General features: G+C 35.9%; 1 protein-coding gene across 2 annotated transcripts in view; it reads right to left on the reverse strand.

The window, feature by feature from the left end:
* Positions 1 to 10,122, reverse strand: part of LOC110065205 (transmembrane protein 94-like) — a 33,368-nt gene extending 23,246 nt beyond the window's left edge. For both annotated transcript variants that reach the window (XM_089288935.1, XM_089288934.1), the window contains exons 1-11: positions 9,749 to 10,122; positions 8,466 to 8,525; positions 6,969 to 7,207; positions 5,855 to 5,991; positions 4,559 to 4,737; positions 3,762 to 3,846; positions 2,876 to 2,969; positions 1,982 to 2,087; positions 1,270 to 1,356; positions 847 to 963; positions 113 to 229 (exon numbers count right to left, since the gene is read on the reverse strand). In XM_089288935.1, coding sequence (XP_089145061.1) covers positions 113 to 229; positions 847 to 963; positions 1,270 to 1,356; positions 1,982 to 2,087; positions 2,876 to 2,969; positions 3,762 to 3,846; positions 4,559 to 4,737; positions 5,855 to 5,991; positions 6,969 to 7,207; positions 8,466 to 8,525; positions 9,749 to 9,844 — 1,317 coding nt within the window. In that variant the 5' untranslated portion in view covers positions 9,845 to 10,122. The remainder of the gene's footprint in view (positions 1 to 112; positions 230 to 846; positions 964 to 1,269; positions 1,357 to 1,981; positions 2,088 to 2,875; positions 2,970 to 3,761; positions 3,847 to 4,558; positions 4,738 to 5,854; positions 5,992 to 6,968; positions 7,208 to 8,465; positions 8,526 to 9,748) is intronic.
* Between the last annotated feature and the right edge of the window lie 501 nt (positions 10,123 to 10,623).

Here is a 10,623-nt window from a genome sequence, read left to right on the forward strand (position 1 = left end):
TACATAAAGTTGCAATGTTGACTTAAAAAGGTCTGACTATATTATAGTAGTAGTCTGACTATATTACAGTTGTAGTATTTATAGTTAGAGAAAAAACAATGGAAACACTCACGGTAACACTTCCAAGGATTTCTAAAAGGTTAGCTGTTCTTGGTAAACTTGATGGATCTCCCAGTAAATTTTTCCAAAAGCAATGGAACACTTCTTGCAGAGATATCTCATTTGTTGGCTAACATTAGAAAAAAAAAACAGTTAAATATTTTACTAGCATTTGCCATTTTTGCTTGTAAGGCTTTACCCATTGAGTGGATGACATGCTACCTTCATCAGAGTATTTGCCTGTCAAGTTTACTTCTTATTTTAAGCAATTGAGAAACATTACTATATTTAAAAGTTTTTTCATTTGAAGAAAATCCAATCCAGCAGAACTTTAAATGTCAGTTCTGAGAGTACCAGTACATGCTTATGACATCATGCTTTATATTGTAAGCTAAAAATGACAAAAAGTCTAATAAGCCATTCTATATAATAATAAAAAAGAAAATTACACAGTAGCTTGAAGATATGGATTTGATTCTATTGTGTAAAAAACAATATTTTACTCACTTGCTCTGCTCATTCATAAAATAGTGTTTCTACATCTCAAAAACACCGGTAAAATCCATATTTTTGTGCCCTTGTGTAATTCCTCTATAATTACATGTATATCAAGCTGATCAATGACTAATCAATAAATTCTTGGAAGCCAAGCAATTTTTATTTCTTCAAGCACTCAGTCTTCTAAAATTTTACAGCAATGTATCATCAAGAATTTTGGTGCCAAAATCTCCAGAAAGCTGCCCTTACCTTTTCTTTTTCTTTTAAAAAAGTGAATAAGACTTTGATTCTTGCTGTTCCATAAAGATTTAAACAAATCCAGACAATTGGAAAAGAAATTGGAAGGAGTGGCAACACGGCATATCCCTGTAAAGGAATGTGAACCAAGAAGTAATAAAGGTATTCACCATATTAAATGCAGACTATCCAAGTGATACAATGATGTCACACTTTTCCGATTATTTTCATTCAGACAAAAAAATAGCCTCACCATTTGATTTATATCATGCTGACAGGAACAAAATAATGCACTGTTCGTCATCTGGATCATTTGAACATGTGATAAAATCTTGCATTATCTTCACACAAGACCCACAACCCACAACCATGACCCACCCACCCACCCACCCATGCTGATGAGACAATCTCTCGATTTCACTTGCTAAGACTCACCTGCAGTAAAAGAATCATTTCACTCCAATGGCCAGAGTCATTTTTAAGGAAAATTGTTCTCAGAATATTAACTGTAAAAGAAGACACCTTAAAAAAGACATACAATTAAACAATGTTAGTATAAAACAGAATAGTAAGGATGTATGAGGTAGACCAACTATCAAATTTATCAAATATATGTATGGATTTATGAAAACTGTGTTAAAGAACGTTTTGGTGTAAGCATTTTTTACTCCAAGATACTTAAGTCAAGGACATAAAAATTCAAAGGAATGTCAGTACTTTGTTTTCTTTCTACTCTTCTATCTTCCTTAGCACTCTTTTCTGTTTTGGGTGGTTCATTTGGTGTGATTTTTGGGCCTTTAGGAGTTGTGCAATCCAAGTGAATATAAATCAAAGCAAGTACCTCACTTCTAAAGTGTGAAAGAACATTTTCATACATACAGTCCTTATTATTAATAATAGTAATTAATATTTTACCAGTACCTAACATGTTCATGTAATGGTTACATGAAAAAGCAACAAAAATTACTATTTAATAAAATAAAAATTATTAACATGTCGTTAACTCAAAAAAATTTACAGCTTGATTCTAAGACGTTTTTGTTATTATTTTAATACAGGAGCAGGATCTGAGCATTCAACAAGATGTCTGTCTACTTTGCCGCATTATCGTATAACAAAAACTAAACAAACATACAAGGAAACTTACCAAAATTACAAAGAGTAGTTTCTTGTCTATAATAGTGCTAGTAATGTAATGCATTTCATTTCCAACAATGCTTATTGGCCTCTTCAAAGAGTTTTCCAAAATTTTTCTGTCAAAAGATTAAAGAAATCAACTCTGACTACATCTACTGCAATATACCTGTGCTACACATTAAAAGTGTGCCCACACACCCTCTATGTTGTCTTGTCTTGAGTTCATCTAGATTGCAGGCACAATTTTTACCTTGGGGGATAAGGACAAGCCAAAATACTGGAGGGTGGGGGCATGGGAAAGACAAGAAAGAGGGTGTGTAGACTTCTTTTTAGAGACTGAATTTCAACTGTGTTGAAAATTTCTGCATTATTTCATCACTAAAAGATGATGAGATTGGTGTTGTTTTGGTCTGAAAACCAATACATAATGCATACAATTCTTGTGTTACCCAAAACAACATTACAAAAGGAGAGAGGGAATACCATCATTCATTTAGCAACAATTTGGATTTTAGCTAATATAACAGGAAAATATATACATAAGGTATTTTTCAATTGTTTATCTACTTACTCTGCCCAGGCTTGTAGCTGGTATTTTATAAGGTTGATGGAAGGACTGACAGAAATCAGGTGTGGTTAGTGAGTGCCAATTGGATGTTTCTCCTGCCTTCAACTCAGAACTAATAAATTTATTAACAATACATACATATAGATTAAATTGAAGGGGTTGTGATAAACCCAGACATTACCGAAATCCCTGTAAGTTCTTTTCTTTGCAGCCATTACAAATCTGTAATTCTGATAATTCAGAGTTCTTCTAGTTCATCCAGTAGTGTAAAACTCATTTATCATACATTAGTACATTAAATGTTGTCACATGTTACTGGTTTGTTACTAATTGTACCTTAGACTTAGTTTAAAAGGTGTTTCTGTAACAAGGAACTTCTCTCGTGGGTGAGGCTGGGATGATTGTATGCCAGTTCCTTTGCTACTCTCAGCTGGGAAGTAACATAAAAACATGAACGATTATTTCATAAGGTTGTGTTTTACTTTGCAGACACATTATTTTGCAAAGGTAGCCTTGACAATTTTGACACTTCAACAGTTACATGCAGTTCAATGATAAAGCTATTGTATAGTTAAAAACCTTTTTATATCTATATATTTTTTTAAAAAAAGGCCCATACAGCTTAAATTCAGTTGCACAACAGCAGCTTGAGCCCTTGACTAACATGTCAGCAGGTCATGCATCTTGACCTCAGCAAATTTCCGAGCATGTTTCATTGACCAGACAGATGGCAGGGCAGGAAAAAGACCAGGTCTGATTGCCCGGGGCAAGTAAATTTTGCTCTTGGGCAAGTGACAGTGGAAGTTTGGTTGTCCAGTGGGCAAGTGAAATTAGCCTCAGTAGTCTTGTTAGTGATAATTTCCAATAAAATCAAAAGCAATTACCAAGTAAATGATGTAATTGATGAGGCATGAACATTGTGCACCTATTGGCCAAGTAACATTTTAGTGGGAGCAACTGAAAACCGAAATGTACTGGCTCACTGGACCAGTGGATTTCAATTTTTTTTCCTGCCCTGGATGGTGATTGAACTTTGCATTAACAAGAATATTTTATATCAGTTTAGAGGTATAACGAGGTGACAGACCCTGAGGAGATATTGAGTTTTGCTTCCCTTCACACTTCTTGAGAAACATCAACACTTACTGCTTTCCTGTAAGGCAGCCGTCGAGTACTTATCATCAAAGATACTGAGCTTCCATAGCTGAATCATTAAACTTACCAGATGTAGTTTGTGTTATGGGATGAAAAACCTGACCCTCTTCAAGAACATGTAAAGATCCTTTGCTTGGTAATTCTGAGGAAAGCTTGTTATAATTATGAAAGGAAACTTATTGAGTTACGAGTATATAACAAAGAAATTTAATATTAGTACATACAAGCTTAACAAGAAACAAATTACTATGAAAAAGAATTTAAAGAAATTTATCATATTTAATTATTAACAGCTGGTAACACTTAATTACTATACATGAATGTCGTGGTTCAATTTACATGTAGATTAGAAACATGGAAATGAAATAAAGGAATATAAAGGTCACACCAGTTGGTTTTAAAAGTTTTAACCCGAGCCAAATTTAAATCACAATGCAAGCATATACAGTAACTAATCCAAGCCAAATCTGGTTTGTGTTGTCTAGCCAAAACCTAAAGGGGAATAGCAACAATTCTAGCTATTCACTAAATGTTCTATTGGAGTGTTCTATGCTAACTGGAGTGTTGCAATATTACAATCCTTCATACACTTGTCTTAGATAACACACCGTGTTATAGGCAAAATCATCACATTACACAGCATGACTTGAAGCAATAATATTGCCCTTGGCACAGCTACAATGTACCATTAGCACATTTACACAGTGTACAATGTTCTAGTATACAACTTTATGTACTTTGTAGTCCTCTTGTAAAACAAGTTGTACAAACCTAGCAATGTGCACTGCAGTACAGGCTTTCTGAACCTTGCACAGGAATTCAAGTTTTCCTATTACAGACAAAGCTAGAAAGGTCAGTGTTTACCTGTTGCACTTGTGCAGGTGCCTGATGACCTGGTCCTAGTATCACAACATCACCCTGAACAAGAAGATTGCATGGAACACTGACCAGTTCACTATCTCTGTAGGCGTGCACCAGCGAGATGGACGGTGAGGGAGGGGTGCAGGGATCGACGTAATCTGATGGCATCCAGCTGCAACAAGCTACAGATAAGGAAGTCAACAATCATCTGTAGATCAAGGACCTAAAACTGCTTTTATGAACTGTACAAACAATCAATAAAGTTAATGAGATGCAATTATTGGACAATGTATTTGTATGAACCAGAAGCAGTCTAACAGTCTGTAAACTGCATGGATCATAAAGCAGCTTTAATTACAAAATGTGTCAGCTTGTCTGCATTTTTACACATATTTTGCATCATTTGCATTAAAGTTAAGGTAAGACCTTTGGGAATTGGTACATGATCTTGAGTGCTCACCAAGCAATAACATGAACCCTCCTATCTATACAACAGACCTTCTTGGACGAGTTGTTCAAAGCCCAATTAAGCTAACCCAGGTTAGCAAGAATTTTGATTTCAGTTTTGTAACTTTTCCATGAGGTTTTCTGTTTAAATTGTTTGTCCTTCAGTTTTGAGTTTGGATAATCTCAATACACAGGACACAAGCAGTAAAAGAACATTTTTAGACAGGAAAAATTAACACTATGGTTAACTTTTAATCCTGGGTTGGCATAAGCCAGCTTTCAAATAACCTGGCCCTGGGCTACAGTTGCAGGCTAGTTTTAGTAATACGCATAATCCTCACCAAAATCCTTAGTACATTACAACACTCAGTGCAGAAGGTTAAGTGTTTAACTCCTGTTGGGACTCAGTCAACTATTGAACAAAATTTAGAACATTTACCATCTTTGTATCATTAAAGAGCAATTGAGAAGAAGATTTTTCTGTCAGTGACACAGGCATCCTCGGAGAAAGAATTCTGTATTCTTCATTTAGGAGTCGAAACTAAAACCTTTTGGATACTAGTCCAGATGCTCCACCACAGAGCAACCAGCTAGGAGACTTGTGGGAGTGAAGGCTATTAAACTAAGTTCAGGTTATTGGAAAACAGCATCAAGTACATGTACAGTACTGTTTGATTATGATTGCAGTGGGTGAGCTGTTCAGTGTTAAAATAAAATTTTCAAAGTTCTTGAAGGACAACAGATAAATGTTAATTAAAGTTCCTCGCATGCATTTGAAAATTGAACCTGTTGAGGTACCTGCAAGGAATAATAATAATATTGAAGTCTTCAACAAGAGAGATTTTTGCTCACCATCACAGTTGCTCAACAGATCCTGGGCACTTCTGACCATCTCTGTTCTTCTCAGTCTCTCCTCTCGAGCACACAAGGTAAGATTGACAACTGTCAACAGTAACACAATGATCCCTTCAATCAGTGGCAGACTGGAGCTGGAGACAAAATGCACCCATTAGTTAACAGCCACCCATGGAAATTATTGTCTCAGCTAAAGTGACATAAGATGATAATAATAATAATAATAATAATAATAATAATAATAATAATAAAAAATAAATAAATATTTATATAGCGCTTATCCATGCCTGCTCTAGGTGCTGTACAATTCGCCAAAATGAGCTGTACTAATCTTAATAATTAAAAATGTGCAATTAAAAAGTAAAAAAAGATGAGTTTTGAGTTTAGATGACTTCAAGATTAGAACTGAAGTAATATTGGGGCTGAGTAGATTTTGAACTGAGATGTAAATGGACTAGAAATCAGTTTGACTTGATTTGCAATTCTTGGTTTTCCTGATTTTTTTTTCAACAAGTTGCAAGGAAATGTTTCCCATTTAGCTTCACCTTAGAGATAACCAACCGTCCAAATGCATACCCCTTAATAATATCCTATTTTGCCAATCTCCCTACAATATGTCACTTTAAAGTAAATTGGACATAAACATATTTGTGTGTGTCACATGAGCAATGTGATACTGGGGGATTGCAAAAAGACTTGACTGTTGATCAAATTAAAGATATTACTGAACAAACACCAGTATCAGAAGTATATAACCCAGGATTATACCCTTCTGCCAGTACTGTATATTATAATAATATTGACCTTGAGGTTTTCATGGGTGAGGGAAGTTATCAAAGTCATAAGAAACCAAGGGAATAACACAGGGCTGAGATAATTTACATTACATGTATAATAACAATAAAAACTAACAATTTATGATTTCATTTAATAACAATGTTGTCATCAATAATGAAGGAAAAGAGGAATTACAGGGTCTCTTAACTGCCAGTTGCAGAAGGCTCCTGTAACACCAATTGTAACAACAATTGCAAGTTGCAAAAGTTAGTCACCAAACTTATAATCGTATTAAATTCTGGTAAAGTCTGGACCTTAGGGTGTAGAGACTTACTTCCTTGTTGTACCAGCCAAGGCATATGACAAAATCATCACCAAGAACTCAAAAATTAGAAATGCAAGACTGATGAAGCTAATCGGCAAGTAATGATTAACACTCAGCGCACTCCACAGATCCTTTCTCCAGGTGACACTATTAGCTGCTGTGAAAGCTGTTAACTCCTCACGGATGGCATCAAAAAGTCTTTTAAATGCCTCCTGGGAACTGAGCCCAAGTGATCCACCATCTGATCTCTTGAAAACAACAATATTATGTTTGTCAACAATGTATTGTAACTATTTTGTATCAATGCTTATATGCCACTATTCCCAACACCCACTCCAAGCAATTTAGGATGACACTGCTTAAAAATTATTTTGTCAGTGATTATTGAAATCTCGAACTAACAATTTTTTCTTTTCTCTTGAGAGTTCAAAATAGTCGGCTTCTCTGTACATTTTTTGTTTCTTCTCCCTCTCCCTAAACAATGTTGAATGACTGAACTAAAACTAATGGTATGTAGAGAGCACAGTATGGGGTGATTCAAAGTTCGCACTCTCTGAGGGATAACATCTCACTGGTTCTTAACCCATTGACTCCCGTACCGCCCATAACTGGCCATGAAGAGCGTCGGCCCTTGTTCTACTTCTGACATCATCACCTTTGACCAAAATTGGCATCACCTGTACTGAAGTTCTGTAGGAGGAAAAGATCTTTCCAATTATACCCAGATCAGAGTGATCGGCTCAATGGAGCGTGAAATAATTATATGTACAAAAATGCTCAGAAATTTGAGTGAAAAACTCTCAGCAGAATTTCCTGCAACTACACTTAGCTATTGCATGGCAAAAATTGCCCATCTTGATTATACTTTCTCAGAAGTTATTGAACTGGAAGCAAGCCCAGTAGAAGGTCAATCACTGCAACATAAAGATAAGAAAAGGAGAAAAAGGAAAGGCGAAAAAAAAATAATTTAAAAAACCGAAAAGGCTAGATGTAGGTCACTTTCTCATCCAAGCATTCATATCCATGACATTTTTTATTCACACTCTCAATGATACTATGTTATTAAATTCTGGACTATTATTGTTTTTGTTTGGCAGAGGCTGACTAGGGTACTTCAAGAGGAATGAATTCTGCAACCTATATGAACTGGTAAATGAAATCACACACATATGTAGTGTAATTTAACCAGTTTTCAAGCATTCATGTCCATAACATTTTGTATTCAGACTCTCAATAATACTATGTAATTTTCTGGACTATTATTGTTTTTATTCTTGTATGCCAGTAAGTCCAGATCTTATTTTGTGATTTGACTGTTCTTTCAAGAGAACTAAGGGTTATATTGTAGTTTAAATTAAAGTTTTGGCCTTGTAAAAAAACAGTTTGATTTTTATTTTCTTTTATTTTATGATCATGGTTAAATCATGCCTAATGAGTCTGAGACAATGACCAATAGAAATTTAAACCAGATCTGATATGTATATAAAATAAAATGACAGCACTTACTTCCTGAACTTGACAAAGAACCTCCAGTGTGTCCATGTCAATTTCACCTTCACTCTCACCCTACACATGTTAATTAAAAATTAAAATCAAAATCAAATAACGACATCAAGAGATTCACTTCAAATTAAGCTTGACTGGGAAATAAATGCTCAGTTTCTCTTAAACGAGCATGGTGACAGTTTTATTCTTAAATGTCACGTGACCTCAAAGTAGCCAATTAGGACATGCACTATTGGGTACAAAATTCCAGCTATAAAACAATAACTGTTACTGCAATTCTCAGCAGCTTGACATACAACAAGGCAACAGGCCGGGGTAATTGTAGTTATTGTGTGTTAAGTGTTATTGCAGGCTCAACTGAAATAAAAGCTAAATTTGTATCTAAAACCACAACAATATTAAAGTTGTTTTTCCTTTTAAGGTCATTCCCCAGTATTGCATCGCACATCCCTACTGCACATTATTTCACGTATGATTAGCGCGTGTGCATTAAAAATTGATGGCTTTTTCTTTGTGGCTGGACCTCACAATAGAGGTAAATCGTCATCTTCTCGAAAACGAGTACGGTGACCTATCATTTTTTTCTGTTGTGTTGAATTGAGTAATAAATTTCTCTATGTAAAATAACTATGGGCCCATTCCCAGTGTTGAGCAAGAAACAATCGTCTGAAACGTGAATTTAGCAAGCAATTAAGACTATAATCATGGTGCTATTGTAAGGATTTATATGGTATAAACAAGGTGCTGTTGCTCCTAAACAAACATGGAGACCCCTCAATTTTATTTCCAAATTTAAGTTCCTATAATATAAACAGTCAATAGGCAAAGTTTGACAAAAATCTCAGTGCAGGTTCTATTTCTGAGGAACGACCTTAAGTAGCTGCATGACATTAAGAAGTGAAACAAGCTTAATGCACAAGCAAGCTCTAGTTTTCATGTGGGCAACATAAAATGTAAACTGCAGACCAGTGTCCGCAGTTCTCCAATACTTCATTTTGTAAGATACACTTAAGGGGAAAACAATAGTCCGCATATACTTTACGCTGAACGATTTTCATTGTCTATTTCTCCTTCACACTGCAAAAAGTTTTGCATAGACCGACTTGACCGTGTTATTGCGTTTCTCAGAAAGTATAACTACAATTTTGAAGTGCTGAAGAACGTTTGACACTGAAAATCTCTTAGGCCTGAGCTTTTATGTTTCTTGGAAGGCAGGGGGCCAGCGATTAGATAAGACAGTTTTCAAATATCAACTGCACTTTAGAAATGCATATTCAACTTACCAGCCCTTCTCTTCTTCGCCAACTCCATGATCTTCGTATTTCTGAAGCAACAGCCGAACCTCTGGGGTAACTAATTTTTCTTCTACCATCTGACATTATGCACGAGTTGTCTGTCAGACGACCACAACTACCCAAGATGTCACAAGTATTCTTCTTTGAAAATGTTGGTGTCTAGTCCAGACAAAAGGCGGAAAATTTTCACCATAGTTAGAACAAGAATATCGAAGCTGCCTACATCAGTGGAGGTGAATTTTCCGAGACTAGTTCTTTTTTTTCTCTGCGGATAAACATTTCACTTCCTACATCTGACTGGTAGACGCCATGATTGAAGTCCCCGCCAAACAAACTCGGTCCAGATTCCCTCATACTATTCTTGTCGTTTGGTCCCAGGCCCCGAGAAAAAAGGTTACCGTGATAACTGAGAGATGGGCTGAGCTGTTCATTGATAGCTGAGAAATCGCCGAAAATTTAACTGATAACTGACATTCCAACACTCCATCTAGACAGAAAACATTGTGAGGCTCTGGAAACAGTAACTTGTGGAGAAATCCAAAACAGTTTTATGCGACGCTACGCGTTAAAAAAAACCATATTACCCCTTGATGTTGCTGTGCTAAACCAAAATGGCCGGTGTCACAGTGATTTGGGTATCCCCGCGTTTTGGGTACCCCCGTACCCAAATCCCTAGTGTTTTGGGTATCCCCAGTATGGGATACCCAAATACGCTTCCTCCTTCCCTTCGGAGCCTAAGTTAATGCCATCTTGGGATGTTGGCTGGCATTCGCTCTGAGGGTGTCGCCAATATGAACCTCCAGTGCTAATTTACTTTTGTTAGTTCAAGGGAAGGCGCTTATTCAAGAGTTAGGAGCTTATTA

The sequence above is a fragment of the Orbicella faveolata genome, unplaced genomic scaffold (assembly GCF_042242905.1).
Source record: "Orbicella faveolata isolate gen_17 unplaced genomic scaffold, um_ofav_v1 contig_2, whole genome shotgun sequence".
Taxonomy (NCBI): Eukaryota; Metazoa; Cnidaria; class Anthozoa; order Scleractinia; family Merulinidae; genus Orbicella; species Orbicella faveolata.